Source organism: Stomoxys calcitrans, chromosome 1 (genome assembly GCF_963082655.1).
Source record: "Stomoxys calcitrans chromosome 1, idStoCalc2.1, whole genome shotgun sequence".
NCBI lineage: Eukaryota > Metazoa > Arthropoda > Insecta > Diptera > Muscidae > Stomoxys > Stomoxys calcitrans.
Genome location: NC_081552.1, coordinates 222,707,191 through 222,727,797, shown reverse-complemented (window position 1 = coordinate 222,727,797; position 20,607 = coordinate 222,707,191). Strand labels below are relative to the sequence as shown.

General features: G+C 39.2%; 2 protein-coding genes across 3 annotated transcripts; one reads left to right on the top strand and one right to left on the bottom strand.

Moving 5' to 3' along the window:
* Nucleotides 1-1,383: 1,383 nt before the first annotated feature.
* LOC106093394 (divergent protein kinase domain 1C) lies at nt 1,384-10,508 on the bottom strand. 2 transcript variants are annotated; one of them, XM_059361005.1, is made up of 6 exons: nt 10,035-10,508; nt 9,796-9,948; nt 9,565-9,702; nt 2,636-2,844; nt 2,442-2,579; nt 1,384-2,126 (listed from the first exon to the last, which is right to left on the bottom strand). In XM_059361005.1, exons 1-6 carry the CDS (start codon nt 10,182-10,184, stop codon nt 1,706-1,708), a joined length of 1,209 nt encoding a protein of 402 aa, XP_059216988.1. In that variant the 5' UTR covers nt 10,185-10,508; the 3' UTR covers nt 1,384-1,705. The 2 variants fall into 2 exon arrangements, with proteins under 2 accessions (XP_059216988.1, XP_059216989.1); XM_059361006.1 differs by having other exon boundaries at nt 2,642-2,844.
* A 6,145-nt stretch (nt 10,509-16,653) lies between these two features.
* Nucleotides 16,654-18,182, top strand: LOC106093395 (odorant receptor 85c). Its single transcript, XM_013260450.2, has 4 exons — nt 16,654-17,478; nt 17,545-17,749; nt 17,812-17,967; nt 18,022-18,182. Exons 1-4 carry the CDS (start codon nt 16,694-16,696, stop codon nt 18,079-18,081), a joined length of 1,206 nt encoding a protein of 401 aa, XP_013115904.1. The 5' UTR covers nt 16,654-16,693; the 3' UTR covers nt 18,082-18,182.
* The last annotated feature ends 2,425 nt before the right edge of the window (nt 18,183-20,607 follow it).

Genomic DNA, 20,607 nt, shown 5'->3' with positions numbered 1-20,607 from the left:
TAATTTTAAATGGCAAATTAAAATCAAAAGAAATTTTAAAACAAAAAAAATATTAAACAAGTAATTGCGTGCTAAGTTCGGCCGGGCCGAAATTTGGCAACCCACTACGATGGATTCTGGTAATTATTCATACAAAATAAATAAGTTATGGGGTATACTTTTATTCTACATACCAAACTTCTGGCAAACCAGCAAAAATTAAAGCTTCTAGGAACCGAACAAGGATGATCGAGGGAGGAACCGGTTTACATGGGAGCTACAATATATCAGGTTGTAGACTGATTTTGGTCTTACTTGGCACAGTTATTGAAAGTCATAACAAATCAGCAAAATTTAAGCCAAATCGGACAAAAATTGCGGCTTGTAAGGGTTCAAGAAATTAAATCGGGCAATCGGTTTATATGGGAGCTATATCAGGTTATAGACCGATTTGGACCGTACTTAACACAGTTGTTGGAAGTCGTAAGAGAACACTACATGCAAAATTTTAGCCGAATCGGACAAAAACTTCGGACTGTAAGGGCTCAAGAAATTAAATCGGGCAATCGGTTTATATGGGAGCTATATCAGGTTATAGACAAATTTTGGCAGTACTTGGCACAGTTGTTGAAAATCATAACGAAACACTACATGCAAAATTTCAGCCAAATCGGACAAAAATTGCGGCTTCCACGGGCTCAAGAAGTGTTCGGGATATCGGTTTATATGGGAGCTATATCAGATTGAAGACTGTATGCCAAATTTTAGCCAAATCAGATAAGAATTGCGCACTCAAGTGTCTCATGAAGTCAAGATCTAAGATCGGTTCATATGGCAGCTATAACAAAACATGGACCGATATGGCCCATTTAAAATCCCAACCGACCTACACTGTTGGGGGGTGTCCACGGACCCCTGCCCAAACAACGCACCTCAATTTCATGTTCTAGGAGATAAACATCTGTGTACCAAATAAAGAAATTAATTGGAATTTTAGAAAAATTTCAATTATTTTTTAATTGGATCAATTAAAAAATTAACAGAAAATTTAAAAATTTTCAATGATTTTTTTAAATGTATCAATTAAAAAATTAGTTGAAAATTTCAAAATTTGCAATTATTTTTTTAATTGAATACGCAATTTTTTTAATTGAAAAGTTTTTTCCCCTTACTTTTTCAAAAACGGTAATCGATATTATCATTTTCGTGATTGAAGCTGTTTTAATAAAAAAAATTAATTGGATCAATTAATTTCGTGATTGAAACTGATTTTTATTTTTTTTTCTGTCTGGGGTCGCAAATGTGAGCTTCGTTGTGTTGCAAACGGAATGACAAATTGAATTTAACCCTTATTATCTTTTTTCTGTGCCTCTGTGGTTGGTTGGATGTTTAATGAAACAAATATTCCTATAATAATTGTCTGTCTTTATTTCTTTTTCTTTTTTCGAAGACGTTAAAAAAAGGTGAACATTAAGTTTAGACTTTTAGTTGCACTACTCTAACCTAATTAAAATGTTAAGGAGGGTTTATCATGTATTCTTACGATTATAAAGTATTTGATAAAGTACTTAGACAATGTTTTGCTTGCTTCTATCTGAAAGAGAAAGGACTTTAAGTCCTATTCTCCATAAAGGAATTCACATTATTGTATTGTTCGTTCATGCTCTCTCTCTCGCTCTCAATCATCCAGACATCCATAGTTTATCACTTTCACGAGCGATTCAATTTAATTGGCTCCTACCACAGCCATTGTTTCCTTGGGCGGTTCCACTTTGTGCAAACGTTTCATTTCATTGTATAGTCGCAGGGCCAATTCCGTATTCGGAGCATACGGTCTATCGGGCACATGCAAATTGCTAAACTTTGAAGGATCTATGCAATTTTTAACCATCTTCATGAGATTCTTGGGAGTTTTGGCAGAGGCCAATAGGCCTGGAAAAAGGCCACCGCCTTTGAGAATTTTATCACAAAATATTTGTAAATTATTATTTTGTTGTAGACCATTGCAGGTCAATGTCTTGGCATCACATTTGCCCATGCAGTAGTGGAAGTTACAGTCGCTATCGTCCTCACAGGCTGAGCCATCCGAGAGGCGTTTGTCGATTTTAGTTTCCACATAGACATGTTCGGCGTTTTCGTATTTGATTCTGGAAAAACGTTAAACACACGGAAAAGGGAAAAAACGTAGTAAATGAAGATTTTGACAAGAAAGTTTAAATAATGATTGAACCTTGTTGAGATAAATCCGATTTAAATTAAGATAAATACCTTGAACGCCTGTCCGTTCAAGGTATGGATCTTAATTTTAATCCTGAATCACTTTCTGCGTCGATTTAACCGTGGCCATACCTTTTCTAAGAACGACCCAAAAAGTGATTCTTAGTCGATCGGTTCAATTATCTCGCCAATCTTGGGTGTTACAAGCATAACGTTTTAACACCACAGTAGCATTCCTCACCCACCTCTTATCACCAGTTACTCCAAAATTGCTTATTTTCATTTTGCACATTCTCAATGGCTCCGGTTTCATTTCATCCATCTTGAAAACAAACTCCATAAGGCTTAAAGCATACTTTAGACGTTTTTGCCAATCGGATGATCTAAAGTAAATAAAAAAATAAATTAGTAGTCTCATTTAAAGGCAGCTCTAACTTACATATACTGTAATAAACTCTGCTCAGTTTTTAAAATATTCAAATTTTCGGTGGCATAATAGGGTCCACATGAACCTAATACTGTTGGAAAGAGACTATCTTCATCGTACAGCTTGCTCATCATGTAATTGTTGTCCTTGAAGAGTCTCCAAAAATTAAGCATTTGATGGGGATTATTTTTGTCAATCTCCTGGTTGACCAAAGCCTTTATCTGTAAAGAGAGAAATTTAGAAGATATAATGTATCAAATCAACGAAACTATTGAAGTAAAACTTTCCAACAACAAGTAAAATGGCATTAAGGTCGGCTGGGCCGTACATTGGATAACCACCACCTTGGATATAATATATGTATATTGATGACATTTTGTCAAAAACCGGTAAAAACAAACAAAAACCGGCACCATTTATGAACTCATAGCAGCTATAATCGAAATGTGGAAATGTGTGTAAACATGGGCGTTGAGGGGCCAAATAAAGGGTGATTTTTTTGCTTTTATCTCTTTGGTCACTGTCAAACATCTTCAGTTTGGTCTATAATTTAACCATGAATAAATACCAATGCATCCAGAAAAGTCACAGTTTGGTGCGGTTTATGGGTTGGTGGCATCATTGGACCGTACTTCTTCAAAGATGATGCGATGCGTAACGTAACTGTGAATGGTGAGCGCTATCGTGATATCCAACATTTTTTGCCCAAAATGCAAGAGCTTGCCTTGCATGACATGTGATTTCAACATGACGGAGCCACATGCCACACAGCACGCGTAACAGAGGAATTATTGAGAGGCGAGTTCGATAAGCATTTTATTTTACATTCGGGACCAGTCAACTGGCCGGCCGCCTAGATTAAGCGATTTAAAGTCTTTAGACTATTTTTGTGGGGTTATGTTAAAGCCCGATTCAATTGACGCATTGAAAGACAACATTGAAGCAATTATTCGTGAGATATCAGACGAAATGTGGGAAAGAGTATGCTGAAATTGGACTAAGCGAATGGACAATTTGAGGCGCAGTCACCGTCAACATTTACATGAAATTATTTTCAAACATGAAATTATATGGACCGTACTATCGATTTAAATAAAGATTTCATGAATTTTTTGTGTTGTTATACCCTCCACCACAGGATGGGGATATACTAATTCCGTTATTCCGTTTGTAACATCTCGAAATATGCGTCTAAGACCCCATGAAGTTTATATATTGTTGATCGTCATGACATTTTAAGTCGATCTAGCCATGTCCGTTCGTCCGTCTGTCCGAACGTCCATCTGTCCGACCGTCCATCTGTCCGACCGTCTGTCTGTCCGACCGTCTGGCTGTCGAAATCACGCTAACTTTCGAAGGAGTAAAGCTAGGCGCTTGAAATGTTGCACAAATACTTTTTATTAGTGTAGGTCGGTTGGGATTGTAAATGGGCCAAATCGGCCCATGTTTTGATATAGCTGCCATATAAACCGATCTTGGCTCTTGACTTCTTGAGCCTCTAGAGGGCGCAGTTCTTATCCGACTTAACTGTTATTTTGCACGTGGTGTTTTTATGTCACTTCCAACCACTGTGCTAAGAATGGTTTAAATCGGTTCATAACCTAATATAGCTGCCATATAAACATATCTTGGGTCTTGACATCTTCAGCTTTTAGAAGGCGCAATTCTTATCCGATTGAACTGTTATTTTGCACGTGGTGTTTTGATGACACTTCCAACCACTGTGCTAAGTATGGTTTAAATCGGTTGATAACCTGGTATAGCTCCCATATAAACCGATCTAGGATCTTGACTTCTTGAGCCACTAGAGTGCGCAATTCTCATCCGATTTGACTGAAATTTTGCATGAGGTGTTCTGTTATGACTTCCCACAACTGTGCTTAGTATGGAGCAAATCGGTACATAACCTGATATAGCTGCCATATAAACCGATCTGGGATCTTGACTTCTAGGGCCTCAAGAGGGCGCAGTTATTATCCAAGTTGGCTGAAATTTTGTACAACGGCTTCTCCCATGTCCTTCAACATACATGTGAACCATGGTCTGAATCGATCTATTGCTTGATACATATCCCATCTAAACCGTGTCTGATTTTGCTTCTTGAGCCCCTACATGACTTTCAACATACATGTGAAACATGGTCTGAATCGATCTATAGCTTGATACATTTCTCATATAAACCGATCTTCCGATTTTGCTTCTTGAGCCCCTACAAGCCACAACTCTCGCTTTTACATGTTTTTTTTTTTGAAAAACTTTCCTATAGCTCTTAAAAAATCACCCTTTACACATCACATCAAAACTGAAGGACAGAGTGGGCCTAGAGGTCTTCATTGAAAACCCTGGGACTGAGATCTCTTTTCGACTGCCAGACCATTATACGGTCCTGCAGGCGGGGATCCGATCGATTACGGAATGCGTGAGGTGGTGTGGTGTTAACGCGATGACGTCGAATGTGAACATCTTTGTACTGGCCATCAGGGCAATAATAACCAAGACGAACGAACGAAAGTAGATTAACGCCTTCAATGAGGATCGCACGAATCGCATTGTTTGGGAGCCGGGCCATAGCGAAGTTAGAGGAAATAAAAGAGCAGATGATTTGACAGTGAAGGCCAAGGGACTGCCGTCAATAAAATTGTTCGACCAAGGCAGCCCATAAGAAACCCTTGAACCAAACCATTTTTTTTATTATATGTACTTTGCTTGCTAATACATTTCATTTGATACCTATGCCGTCCCAAATATGACCGTTGGGGGTTTAAGGTGGGTGGGGTGGTTTCCAGGCATCTGGAGCTAAAATTTTATATCAGACTCGTACTCTTTTTTTCAAATAACTGTAATTTGGGGGTTGTGGGTGGATGGGATGGTTCCCAGACACCTGAGCTTGAATTTTATATTAGACTAGCTGACCCGGGCCCGCTCAGCTGCGCCTTCTTTTACTTTTAATGGAATAAAAGTTTCCTTGGAATATTTATTTTCGACAATTAAAGAGTTTTTAGTGAAAACCCATGCTACGAAAATAGTACATCGCTTGACTGACACTCTGAATCCCATAACTTTATTGGTCTACGAATTTAAGTTTGGATATAAGGTGTACTCCATTCTTAAAATACTTTATTTCAGCCCGATATTCTCATGATATCTGATTTAGGGGTGTTTTGTGGGGTGAGGTGGTGCCCCAGACACTTGGCCCTGAAAAACTATCAGCATCGTGCTCTTCTTTCAAATACCATTTATTTAAATCCCATATTGCCATTGGCTTAGGCGAGTTTTCAGGATGAGGCGTCCCCCAAACACATGGCCCCAAAATTGGATATCAAATTCGTTTTCTAATCTCAAATAACTTTCATTAGAGCCACATATTGGCATGGTCGAAAAATGTTTACCCTTTGGGGGGTGTTTTGGGGAAGCGAAGGGGTGATGCCCTGAATACATGGTCCTACATTTGGATATCAATTTCGTATTCTACTCCCAAATACCTTTATTTGAGCTCCATATTGCGATGGTCAGTAAAAAATTGCTGTATGTGGGGGGGTAGGGGTAGACCCCCAGAAAATTGGTCCCGAAAATGGGTATCACTTCTTGCTCTACCACCCAATACCTTTTATTGAAGCTCCACATTGACATGCCCGATTTAGGGGTGTTTTGGGTATTAGGGTGGTTCCCCAAACACTAAGCCCGGAAAATATATCAGCAACGTGCTCTATGCTCATATATCTATATATCATTTATTTGAACCCCATATTGCCATTGGTCTCAAAATTGGATATAAAATTCGTTTTCTAATCTCATTCAAACTTCTTAATGCAAAAGTCAGCAAATATGTCTGGTTTGGGGTATTGGCCCTAAAAACCATAAATATTTAGTTCCACTCTCTTTAAGACCCAAATTGTCTTGGTGAGCAAATACGTCCTATTTAGGGGTTGTTATGGTGGTGGGACGTCCCCTAGACAGTTAGTCCCTAATGTTGATATCAGATACGCGGTCTACTCCCAAATACCTTTAATTTGAGTCCCATATTTCCAAAGTCAGCAAACATGACCGGCTTGGGGGGTGTTTTGGGGGATGGGAGGCCACTCAATGAGTTGGCCTTGAAAATATATATCGGATTCGTATTCCACTCTAAAAACCCTCTTATTCGAGCCTCATATTGCAATAATCAGCAAATACTTACTATTTGTGGGTGTGGGGTGGCCCCTTAGACACTTTTCCCGAATATTGATATCAGATTCGTGCTTTACTCCCAAAGACCTTAGATTTGAGCCCCATATTCCCATGGTTGTAAATTTGCCCCCTTTGGGGGATGTTTTTTTGGGGAGAGGCGGCCCCCCAAACACTGGGTCCCATATTTGGATATCAGATTCTAATTCTACACTCAAATACCTTTTATTTAAGCCCCATATTCCCATGGTCAGTATATAAGTCCAGTTTGAAGGGTGTTTTGGGGAAGCGGGGGACTCCCAGCAACTTGGTCACACATTTGGATATCAGATTCGTATTCTACACGCAAATACCTTTCATTTGAGTCCCATATTGCCATGGTCAGTAAAAAAGCCCTATTTGGGGGGTGTTTTGGGGAAGGGGTGGTCCCCCTGACACTTGGTCCGACAATTGGATATCAGATACGTTTTCTTATCCTAATTACCTTTCATATGAGTTCCATATTGTCGTGATTGGTTTAAATATATGTTTGGTAGGTTTTAGGGTTGGGCGGCTCCCCTAGGTTCCCCGTCCGAAATTTAGATACCAAATTTTTAATTTTAGGGTACTATATGAGAGCACACAAAATTTCACTTATATCGCACCACCCATCTCTGAGATCTGGCGTTTCTGAAAATTATGGTAAGGGGGAGGGTCCGCCCCCCCTTCAGATATCAAAAAATCTATGAAAATTTCAAGAAAATCGGTTCAGCCATTTCTGAGTCTATAAGGAACACACAAACATAACTTTATTGGTCTACGAATTTAAGTTTGGATATAAGGTGTACTACATTCTTAAAATACTTTATTTCAGCCCGATATTCTCATGATATCTGATTAAGGGGTGTTTTGGGGGGTGAGGTGGTCCCCCTGACACTTGGCCCTGAAAAAATATCAGCATCATGCTCTTCTTTGAAATACCATTTATTTAAAACCCACATTGCCATTGGTTTAGGGGAGTTTACACGATGAGGTGTCCCCCAAACACATGGCCCCAAAATAGGTTATCAAATTCGTTTTCTAATCTCAAATACCTTTCATTTGAGACACATTTTGGCATGATCGAAAAATTTTTAACCCGGTGGGGTGTTTTGGGGAAGGGGTGATGCCCTGAATACATGGTCCTACATTTGGATATCAATTTCGTATTCACTCTCAAATACCTTTATTTGAGCTCCATATTGCGATGGTCAGTAAAAAATTGCTGTTTGTGGGGTATTTTGGGAAAGGGGTAGACCCCCAGAAAATTGGTACCGAAAATGGGTATCACTTCTTGCTCTACCACCCAATACCTTTCATTGAAGCTCCACATTGACATGGTCGGTAAATATGCCCGATTTAGGGGTGTTTTGGGGATTGGGATGGTCCCCCAAACACTAAGCCCGGAAGATATATCAGCAACGTGTTCTATTCTCATATATCTATATATCATTTATTTGAACCCCATATTGCCATTGGTCTCAAAATTGGATATAAAATTCGTTTTCTAATCTCATTCAAACTTCTTATTGCAAAAGTCAGCCAATATGTCCGGTTTGGGGTATTGGCCCTAAAAACCATAAATATTTAGTTCCACTCTCTTTAAGACCCAAATTGTCTTGGTGAGCAAATACGTCCTATTTAGGGGTTGTTATGGTGGTGGGACGTCCCCTAGACAGTTAGTCCCTAATGTTGATATCAGATACGTGGTATACTTCCAAATATCATTAATTTGTGCCCCATATTTCCATAGTCGGCAAACATGACCGGCTTGGGGGGTGTTTTGGGGGATGGGAGGCCACTCAATGAGTTGGCCTTGAAAATATATGTCGGATTCGTATTCCACTCTAAAAACCCTCTTATTTGAGCCTCATATTGCAATAATCAGCAAATACTTACTTACTATTTGTGGGTGTGGGGTGGCCCCTTAGACACTTTTCCCGAATATTGATATCAGATTCGTGCTTTACTCCCAAAGACCTTTCATTTGAGCCCCATATTCCCATGGTCGTAAATTTGCCCCCTTTGGGGGATGTTTTTTTGGGGAGAGACGGCCCCCCAAACACTGGGTCCCATATTTGGATATCAGATTCTAATTCTACACTCAAATACCTTTTATTTAAGCCCCATATTCCCATGGTCAGTATATAAGTCCAGTTTGAAGGGTGTTTTGGAGAAGCGGAGGACTCCCAGAAACTTGGTCACACATTTGGATATCAGATTCGTATTCTACACGCAAATACCTTTCATTTGAGTCCCATATTGCCATGGTCAGTAAAAAAGCCCTATTTGGGGGGTGTTTTGGGGAAGGGGTGGTCCCCCTAACACTTGGTCCGACAATTGGATATCAGATATGTTTTCTTATCCTAAATACCTTTCATTTGAGTCCCATATTGTCGTGATTGGTCTAAATATATGTTTGGTAGGTTTTAGGGTGGGGCGGCTCCCCTAGGTACCCCGTCCGAAATTTGGATACCAAATTTTTAATTTTAGGGTACTATATGAGAGCACACAAAATTTCGCTTATATCGCACTACCCATCTCTGAGATTTGGCGTTTCTGAAAATTAGGGTAAGGGGGAGGGTCCGCCCCCCCTTCAGATATCAAAAAATCTATGAAAATTTCAAGAAAATCGGTTCAGTCATTTCTGAGTCTATAAGGAACACACAAACAAACAAACACAAATTGATTTTTATATAAAAGATATGACAATTAATCTCTCGTCATATCGTTGATTCTTGCGTCCCGCCATCACTTACCATATTATCATCCAATGTCACATTGTAGGTGAGGGTTATATGCATTTTAACAATATGATGAAAATTCTCAATCTTAGGATAGACTTGAATGCCCTGACTGTTGATCCAACTCAAATCATCCTTAATGTGACGGGCCAACTAAGCGAGACAACGAAAACACAGCATTAATTATGTACGCAAAATATTTGCATGCGAATTTCAAGTGCTGGTATGGGCCCTAAGGCAACTTACCTTCACGGCATAGACATCACCATTCTTCTCTGCTGTAAACATAATGGTGCCCATATCAGCCTGAGGACACTTGAAGGACTTAAAGGATTGCTCATTTGCACACAACTCCTCGCACAGTGAGCCACTGTATTCATAATTCTTGTATTTTTTACACTACCAAATAAAACCAACATAAATGACATTTTAATTGGAAAAGTTCTAGGAAAGTGTTATGACAGGATGGCCGCGGCGGCACTTACCATATATGTCAGACTATTTTGTGACATAATTTTATAGCAAAATTCCAAATTCATGTACGACACAACCAGCATAAAAATCGCACCCAATATGGCCAGGAGTAGGAAACGCTGCAAAATGGTGCGAAATCTTCGCTTGAAGGCGTTTAACATTTTGGTGGTATTTAATTCGTAATGTTCAGCCTCTCCTCAATGTTTGTTTGGTTTAGCTTTTGTTTTGGTTTATACTATTTATCCTGCGGGATTCGAATTTGATTATCCTTGCCTGCTTTGACCAAACAGCACTCTGCTTGCTGCCTCACATTCTTCTCACATTTTATGTATATTCTAATTGTCCTTTATGTCCTTTTGTCCGCGTTTGGTCCAAAATAGTTTTTTTTTTGCTTCCTTGTTGGTGTTTATGTTTTGATACCGTGCTTTTCCTCGTGCATTACGGGAGCATTGTTTTTCATCATTTCCTTTGCCTACGATGTTATGTTTACGTTTAAATGGTCTAGATGGTTGTGGTGCGGCAAGGAAACAGGACGTGTGTGGATTCGGCGCAGTGAATAAGTTATGCGATACAGTCGGGGCTAACTTTTGAAGGATAGTCAAAGGCATCCTCTAAAGATGGTTATTCGTGTATAGCAAAACGCGAAACGAAAATATTTTCGAAGCTGGAATTAGCTTGGAATTTTGCACAGGTACATCGATTCGATTCGATTTGAACTCTATTTAGGATAACTGTTGGAGGTCATAGGAGAGTCATCGTGCAAATTTTCAACCAAATTTTAAAGGGTGATTTTTTAGCTATTATCTTTTTTGTAACGCTGGTTAAAACAGCTCATGCACGTTTCGTGTTTTGTTTTACTGTCAAACATCTTCAGTTTGGTCTATAATTTAACCATGAATGAAACCATGGCATTATTGCATTTTATTATCAAAATGCGTTCTCTGTTAAGAGTTCATCGTGTGATTCTTTCATTTTATGGCTCAATGGGTACATAAATAAGCACAATTGTCTATTTTGGAGTGAACATCAGACAGAAGCATTGCAAGAGCTACCAATGCATCCAGAAAAAGTCACAGTTTGGTGCGGTTTATGGGCTGGTGGCATCATTGGACCGTACTTCTTCAAAGATGATGCGAATCATAACGTAACTGTGAATGGTGAGCGCTATTGTGGGATGATATCCAACTTTTTTTTGCCCAAAATGCAAGAGTTTGACTTGCATGACATGTGGTTTCAACAAAACTGGGCCACAGGCCACACAGCACGCGTAACTATGGACTTATTGAGAGGCGAGTTCGGTGAACACTTTATTTCATGTTCTGGACCGGTCAATTGGCCGACTAGATCGTGCGATTTAACGCCTATAGACTATTTTTATGCCCACCAGCGAAGGATGGGGATATATTCATTTTGTCATTCCGTTTAGAACACATTGAAATATCCATTTCCGACCCTGTACAGTATATATATTCTTGTTCAGCGTAGAAATCAAAGACGATCTAGCCATGTTCGTCCGTCTGTCCGTCTGTCGGTTAAAATCACGCTACAGTCTTTAAAAATAGAGATATTGAGCTTAAACTTTGCACAGATTCTGTTTTTTGTCTATAAGCAAGTTAAGTTCGAAGATGGGCCATATCGGACTATATCTTGATATAGCCCCTATATAGACCGATCCGCCGATTTAGGGTCTAAGGCCCATAAAAGCCACATTTATTATCCGATTTTGCTGAAATTTGGGACAGTGAGTTGTGTTGGGCCAGTCGACATCCATCTCCAATTTGGCCCAGATTGGTCCAGATTTGGATATAGCTGCCATATAGACCGATCTCTCGCTTTAAGTTATTGGGCCCACAAAAGGCGCATTTATTGCCTGATGTCGCCGAAATTTGGAGCAGTGAGTTGTGCTAGACCCTTCAATATTATTCTTGAATTTGGCTCAGATCGGCTTTGATTTCGATGTAGCTGCCATATAGACCGATCTCTTGATTTAAGGTTTTGAACCCATAAAAGGCGCATGTATTGTCCGATTTCGCCGAAATTTGGGACAGTGAGTTGTGTTAGACCCTTCAATATTATTCTTCAATTTGGGTCAGATCGGCTTAGATTTGGATATAGCTGCCATATAGACCGATTTCTTGATTTAAGGTTTTGGGTCCATAAAAGGCGCATTTATTATCCGATTTCGCCGAAATTTTGGGACAGTGAGTTGTGTTAGACCCTTCAATATTATTCTTCAATTTGGGTCAGATCGGTTTAAATTTGGATATAGCTGTCATATAGACCGATTTCTTGATTTAAGGTTTTGGGTCCATAAAAGGCGCATTTACTGTCCGATTTCGCCGAAATTTGTGACAGTAAGTTGTGTTAGACCCTTCAATATGGGTCAGATCGGCTTTGATTTCGATGTAGCTGCCATATAGACCGATCTCTTGATTTAAGGTTTTGGGTCCATAAAAGGCGCATTTACTGTCCTATTTCGCCGAAATTTGGGACAGTAAGTTGTGTTAGACCCTTCAATATTATTCTTCAATATGGGTCAGATCGGCTTAGATTTGGATATAGCTGCCATATAGACCGATTTCCTGATTTAAGGTTTTGGGTCCATAAAAGGCGCATTTATTGTCCGATTTCGCGAAATTTGGAACAGTGAGTTGTGTTAGGCCAGTCGACATCCATCCATTAATTTGGCCCAGATCGGTTCAGATTTGGATATAGCTGCCATATAGACCGATCTCTCGATTTAAAGTCGTGGCCCCATTAAAGGCACATTAATAATCCGATTTCGCTGAAATTTGACACAGTGACTTATGTTAGGCTTTTCGACATCCGTGTCTTATATAGTTCAGATCGGTCTATATTTGGATATGGCTACCAAAAAGACCAATATTTTATTCTACAAAACTAAACAATGGCATGTACTTATTAGACCACTCAATATCGGACCATATTTCGATATAGCTGCTTTGGGGGCATTAATTATGAATTTTTCACCGGATTATGACGAAAGGTGGTTTACATATATACCCGAGGTGGTGGGTATCCAAAGTTCGGCCCGGCCGAACTTAACGCTTTTTTACTTGTTTGTGGGGCTATGTAAATGCTCATGTCCATACAGAGAAGCCCGCTTCAATTGACGCATTGGAAGACAACATAGAAACATTTATTCTTGAGACACCAGCCGAAATGTTGGAAAGAGTATGCCAAAATTGGACTAAGCGGATGGACCATTTAAGACGCAGTCACGGTCAACATTTGCATGAAATAATCTTCAAACATTAAATTATGTGGACCGTACTATCGACTCAAATAAAGATTTCATGAATTTTTTTTTTTGTTTTGAAAAAACTTTTCTATAGCTCTTAAAAAATCACCCTTTATAAGAATTACGCCCTCTAGAGACGCAAGAAGTATAATCGAAAATTAGATTTATATGGGAGCTATATATGATCATGGACCGATTTGGCCCATTTACAATCCCAATCAACCTACATTAATGAGAAGTATTTGTGCAAAATTTTAAGCGCCTAAAGCAGGAAAGCATGTCAACTTTCGAAAGAGTAAAGAATATATTGAATATATGACGCAGTTATACATAGAGGCTATACCCATCCTATGGTAGTTGGTGCACTACTAAATTTTCCATGAACATTCCATTAAAAAACAGGAGATACTTTCATATCATATCAATGTGTGCAGTCCGATTACTATTTAAGCTCAGTGATAAGTAGCCTCTTTTTTATTGCCGAGTACGAACGGCGTGGCGCATAGCGACACCATTTGGAAGAGAAGTTTTAACATGGCAGGATACCTCGCAAATGTTACCAGCATTTCAGCACCGCTGAAAATTTTTCTAATGTTCACGCCGGGATATGAACCCAGGCGTTTGACGTCACAGGCGGACTTGCTAACCTCTGCGCCACAATGGTTGGTGTAAAAAAGATATTTTTTAACACTTAACACCAGTGTGTTGGGATTGTAATGGGCGAAATCGGTCCATGTTTTGATATAGCTGCCATATATACCGATCTTGAGTCTTGACTTCTTGACCCTCTAGATGGCGCGTCCGATTTGACTAAGCACGTAGTGTTTTGGTATCATTTCCAACAACTGTGTTAAGTATGATTCAAATCGGTTCATAATCTGTTATAGCTGTTATATAAACCGATCTTGGATCTTAACTTCTTGAGCCAATAGAGCACGTAATTCTCATCCGATTTGGCTGAAATTTTGTATGAGGTGTTTTGTTATGACTTCCAATAACTGTGCTAAGTATGGCGTAAATCGGTACATAACTTGATATAGCTGCCATATAAACCGATCTGGGATCTTGACTTCTTGAGCCTCTAGATGGCGCAATTCTCATCCGATTTGGCAGAAATGTTGTACAACGGCTTCTCTCATGGCCTTCAACATACGTGTCTAATATGGTCTGAATCGATTAATAGCTTGTTACAGCTCCCATATAAACCGATCTCCCGATTTTGCTTCTTGAGCCCCTACAAGGGGCAATTCTTATCGCAATGTACTGAAATATTACTTCTCAATGACTTCTACAATGTTCAGCATTCAATTCATTTATGGTCCGAATCGGACTATAACTTGATATAGCTCCAACAGCATAACAGTTCTTATTCATTATACTTTGTTTGCCTATAAAGAGATACTGCGCATAGAACTCGACAAATGCGATCCATGGTGGAGGGTATATAAGATTCGGCACGGCCGAACTTGCCACGCTCTTACTTGTTTTAATTGCAATTTTTCTCAATTACTTTTTCAAAAACCGTGGTTCAGCTTCAATTACAAATTAATTTGATCAATTAATTTCGTGATTGAAACCGATTTTTATACCCACCGCCATAGGATGGGGGTGTACTAATCTAGTCATTCCGTTTGTAATACATCGAAATATTGATCTAGGCTCCATAAAGTATATATTGGGTTGCCCAAAAAGTAATTGCGGATTTTTCAATTAGTCGGCGTTGACAAATTTTTTCACAGCTTGTGACTCTGTAATTGCATTCTTTCTTCTGTCAGTTATCAGCTGCTACTTTTAGCTTGTTTTAGAAAAAAAGTGTAAAAAAGTATATTTGATTAAAGTTCATTCTAAGTTTTATTAAAAATACATGAACTTTCTTTTAAAAAATCCGCAATTACTTTTTGGGCAACCCAATATATTCTTGATCGTCTTGACATTCTAAGTCGATCTAGCTTTGTCCGTCTGTCGAAATCACGATAGCGGTCGAATGCGTAAAACTAGCCGCTTGCACTTTTGCACGGATACTTAATATTGATGTAGGTCATTGGGGATTGCAATAGGGCCATATCGGTTCAGATCTAGATATAGCTCCCATATAAACCGATCTACAGATTTGACTTCTTGAGCCCCTGGAAGCCTCAATTTTGCGCGTAGTGTTCTGTTTTGTCCTGTAAAAACTGTACTAAGTACGGTCCAAATCGGTCTATAACCTGATATAGCTCCCTTATAAACCGATCTCCCGATTTGACTTCTTGAGCCCTTACAAGCCGCAATTTTTGTCCGATTTGGCTGAAATTCTGTATATGGTGTTTTGATGCGACTTCCAACAACTGTACCTTGTACGGTTCAAATCGGTCAAGAAACTGATATAGCTCCCATATAAACCGATCTCCCAATTTGACTTCCTGAGCCCCTGAAGCCGCAATTCTTGTCCGATTTGGCTGAAATTTTGCACGTGGTGTTCTGTTATGACTTCCAACAACTGTATTAAGTACGGTCTAAATCGGTCATGAACCTGATATAGCTCCCATATAAACCGATCGCCCGATTTGACTTCTTGAGCCCCTGAAGCCGCAATTCTTGTCCGATTTGGCTGAAATTCTGTATATGGTGTTCTGTTATGACTTCCAATAACTGTGTAAAGTACGGTCTAAATCGATCATTAACCTGATATAGCTCCCATATAAACCGATCTCCCGATTTGCCTTCTTGACCCCTTATAAGCCGCAATTTGTGTCCGATTTGGCGGAAATTCTGTAAATGGTATCCCATATTAACCGATCTGCCGATTTGACTTCTTGAGCCCTTACATACCCCAATTTTTGTCCGATTTGGCTAAGCAGAATCCATGGTGGTGGGTTCCCAAGATTCTGCCCGGCCCAACATAGCCGCTTTTACTTGTTTTTTTTTTTTTCTGTGTGGTAGGTATAAGCCTATCAGCCAATTAAACTTTTGTTCGCCAAAGAGCTCCTAATTCAATAGTCGATTTGTTTGTTCACAAATCCATACAAATCCAAGACCATAAATGTATTTGTATAATGCCAAGGAATCCAATGTTTCGTCTCCTCCCATACGCGTTTCACTCCCTTAACCAAATATATTCTGAATGATGTTATGGAAATTCCTTGCAAATTTCCACGCATTTCAATTTCTAATTGTTTTCGATAATAGTTGAAGGCACTAAGCTATCATCACCCGGATTTAATTACTGCCAACAGTGATATAATGTTTGCAAATATATTTCCATTTAAGTCCAAAGTGTCTATAATTAAGTAATTTCCTTTAATTGTTGCCTACGAATACTGCTTCCTCCAAGGAATAAAATATTGGGATATTGAATAAAAATTTGCAATCAGTTTCGAACTTTTCAAGCCTTGAGTGCTACATTGCTGAAGTAACAACAAAAAAAAAATGAAAGTCATAACAACCCGTTCATTGACATTTCTCGATTTCATACGTTTGCCACTGAGCGTATACAGTGCAGCTGGAGTCAAGATGTTCCTGTGGGATGACCAAGATTTTATGAGCTGGTGGGAAAAATTCTTGCTGGTGTTTCAATTTGTCAACCTCAGTACGAATTTCTTTGCCAAAGCGTTATTCTTTGTTTTCGGTCAATTCGAGGGTACGGTCCATTTGACAAAATGGGCTCTCTACTTCATTTTTGCAAATAACGGATTTTGTAAAGTTTTTTCGGTGGCATTGGGACGCCATCAGCTCTTCTCTGTGCTGAAAGATTTGGAGAAGATTTATCCCAAGACCCACCAGGAACGCCAAGAGTTTCGTCTAGTGCCCTGCTACCAGTACATCATGAAACATTCGAAAATCATGAGCATACAACATTTCACCATTGCACTAATCTTCGTAGTGTTCCCCATTGTACAGTCCACCATTGAGTACTTGACCAGCGACGATGAGAATGCCAACTTTGTGCCATATACACCCTATATCATGGTATATCCATTCGATGTATCTCGGGGCATTGGCTATGCCTATGCCTATATTTCGCAGACTCTTGGTGGCTTTACGGTATCATGCTATATTGTGGGCTCCGATATGCTCTTGATGTGCTCCATATATCAGGTGATAATGCACTTTGATCATCTGTGCTTGCGTATTGAGAATTTCCAATCGAAGGGCTATGAGGAGGACATGCAAGAGATTTCGATGGTCTTAGAGCGGCACAATCTCTTGAATAAGTAAGTGTGCAAGCGGCAGTAGGGTCATTGCTACATGCATATATTTCTCATTTCATCTTTTTCCAGATTAGCCGAGAGCGTTAATAACATTTTCAGCATTTCCATACTTCTCAACTATATGATTTCCATTTTTATCATTGTTATGATTTCCATACAAATTTCAACGGGCTCCGATTTTGGCCTGGACTTTATTAAGTTTGTGGGATTTTTTACATCGGCCACCACGCAGGTCTACTATATTTGCATGTTTGGTACCCTTTTGATGGAGCATGTAGGAATGTTTGAATTGGGCAATGTATTCATTAAATTGATCATGCAAATCATTACTTCTAGAGTGGTCAAGTGTGTGAGGCTTTAATTGGCCAGCAATGGTATATGGCGGATGTTCGTTATCAACGCATGCTTGTGCTAGCCATAGCTCGTTCACAGAGGCCATCTCATTTGACAGCCTTTAAGTTTTTCACCATTTCCATGGAAACGTTTTCCAATGTAAGTTTCAAAATGTTTGGGTTATGTTTTGGTCTTTAATTGTTTAAATTTCAGTTGATGACCACTGCATATCAGTTCTTCACTTTGTTGAAAACGCAAATGGAAGAACAGTAAATTTGGAAATTGTCAAAAATGGCCACATTACCAATTATATCAACACCATAGTAGATTGTTTTGTTTAGAGCACTCAAAATAAATTAAACTTAGCTTGAGCATTGAAATCAAACAAGTAAAAGCGCCCCAAGTTCGGCCGGCCCGAATTTTGTATACCCTCCACCATGGATCGCATTTGTCAAGTTCTTTGCCCGACATCTCTTAATAGGCAAACAAGGGATAATGGATAAGAATTGCTTTGCTATTGAAGCTTTATGAGGTTACTAGCTGAACCGGGTCCCCTCCGCTGCGACTTCTATTACTGAATATGGAACAAAATTTTCCTTGGAATCTTTATTTTAGACGTTTGAAGAGCTTTTAGTGAAATACCATGCTACGAAAATAGTATATCGCTTGACAAACAGTTTAACAATATAAGTGCCTTTATCTGAATCCCATCTTTATTGGTCTACGAATTTAAGTTTGGATGTAAGGTGTACTCCATTCTTAAAATACTTTGTTTCAGCCCGATATTCTCACGATGTCTGATTTAGGGGCATTTTCGGGGGTGAGACACTTGGGCCTGAAAAAATATCAGCATCGTGCTCTTCTTCCAAATACTATTTTTTTAAATCCCATATTGTAATTGGTTATGAGGGGAGTTTACAGGATGAGGCGTCCCCCAAAAACATGGCCCAAGATTGGTTATCGAATTTGTTTTCTAATCTCAAATACCTTTCAATTGAGCCACATATTGGCATGGTCGAAATATGTTCACCCTTTTGGGGGGTGTTTTGGGGAAGGGGTGATGTCTAAAATACATGGTCCTACATTTGGATATCAAATTCGTTTTCTACTCCAAAAATGTTCACCCTTTGGGGGCTGTTTTGGGGAAGGGGTGATGCCCTAATTACATGGTCCTACATTTGGATATCAAATTCGTTTTCTACTCCCAAATACCTTTATTTGAGCCCCATATTGCGATGGTCAGTAAAAAATTGCTGTTTGTGGGGTATTTTGGGAAAGGGGTAGGCCCCAGAAAATTAGTCCCGAAAGTGAACCCAGTTCCTTTCATTTAAGCCCCACATTGACATGGGAGTGGGGTGGTCCCCCAAACACTAAGCCCTGAAAATATATCAGCAACGTGCTCTATTCTCATATATTTGAACCCCATATTGCCATTGGCCTCAAAATTGGATATCAAACTCATTTTCTAATCTCAAATACCATTCACTTAAACCCCTTATTGAAAAAGCCAGCAAATATTGGGTTGCCCAAAAAGTAATTGCGGATTTTTCATAAAGTCGGCGTTGACAAATTTTTTCACAGCTTGTGACTCTGTAATTGCATTCTTTCTTCTGTCAGTTATCAGCTTTTACTTTTAGCTTGCTTTAGAAAAAAGGTGTAAAAAAAGTATATTTGATTAAAGTTCATTCTAAGTTTTATTAAAAATGCATGAACTTTCTTTTAAAAAATTCGCAATTACTTTTTGGGCAACCCAATATGTCCGGTTTGGAGTATGGGCCCTAAAAACTATGAATATCGAGCTCCACTGTCTTGAAGACCCAAATTTTCTTGGTGTGCAAATACTTCCTATTTGGGGGTTGTTATTGTGGTGGGACGTCCCCCAAACAGTTGGTCCCTAATGTTGATATCAGATTAATAGTCTACTCCCAGGGTTGCCTATCATATTTCGGGATAAAGAACACAAAAGGCAACTCCAAAACATTCATTCTGAACGCATCAACCACTTCTTCAGGCGTCGGAAAACGTTGACCTCTTACTTTATTTTTGACGTACGGTAATAAAAAGAAGTCATTCGTAGCCATGCCAGGATTATACGGCGGATGACTCATCAAATCGATGTTTTGAGTGCTCATAAATGCAGTTGTTTCGTCTTTTTGGAGCATTTCTTTTGACCAATCGATACGAGCCTTTTTTGAGTGATTAAAAATTTGACGGTCAATTATTCAAGCAATGCGTGATGTGTGATGGTGCCACTAATGCCTAAGGTTGTCTCAATCTCACGATAGGTCACATGACGATCTTGCAATATCAGTTGGTGCACAGCTTCAATTGTTTTTTTGAACAACAACTGATTCTGGACGACCTTCACGAAATTCGTTTTGAAGTGAACTACGACCTCGGTTGAGTTCACCATACCATAAACACTGGTCCTTGATGGAGCTTCATCGCCAAAAATTTAATTAAGTTCATCGATGCACTGTTGTTAAGTTATTCCACGTGGAAAGTTTTAAAAAATAATCGCACGAACATATTCAAGATTTAATTCCATTTTGTGGGCGAGATGAATCTTTTAAGTTACTGTAAACTACACAAATGGCGCTCGTGTGTCAAAACGTACTGAGTACGTATAACCTCAAAAATGTTAAACTTTACGATAGCGCTGTCAGTTGGTAGATTGCAACACAAGAGTTGTCGGAGATTTTTTAAATCACTCAAGGTTAGCTACGACAGTGTTATCCATTAGACGATTGATGATATGCGTCTGTTTTCAGTGGAGCGGCAGATCTAGAGCCCTGGTGT

Excerpts from the sequence above, each read along its gene's own strand:
- LOC106093394 (XM_059361005.1), bottom strand. The coding sequence starts at position 10,184 with ATGTTAAACGCCTTCAAGCGAAGATTTCGCACCATTTTGCAGCGTTTC. Across the intron at positions 9,703-9,795 it reads GTGATGTCTATGCCGTGAAG|TTGGCCCGTCACATTAAGGA; the intron begins GTAAGTTGCCTT and ends TGTCTCGCTTAG. Across the intron at positions 2,127-2,441 it reads GGAGTAACTGGTGATAAGAG|AATCAAATACGAAAACGCCG; the intron begins GTGGGTGAGGAA and ends ACGTTTTTCCAG.
- LOC106093395 (XM_013260450.2), top strand. The coding sequence starts at position 16,694 with ATGAAAGTCATAACAACCCGTTCATTGACATTTCTCGATTTCATACGT. Across the intron at positions 17,479-17,544 it reads CGGCACAATCTCTTGAATAA|ATTAGCCGAGAGCGTTAATA; the intron begins GTAAGTGTGCAA and ends ATCTTTTTCCAG. Across the intron at positions 17,750-17,811 it reads GTACCCTTTTGATGGAGCAT|AGTGGTCAAGTGTGTGAGGC; the intron begins GTAGGAATGTTT and ends CATTACTTCTAG.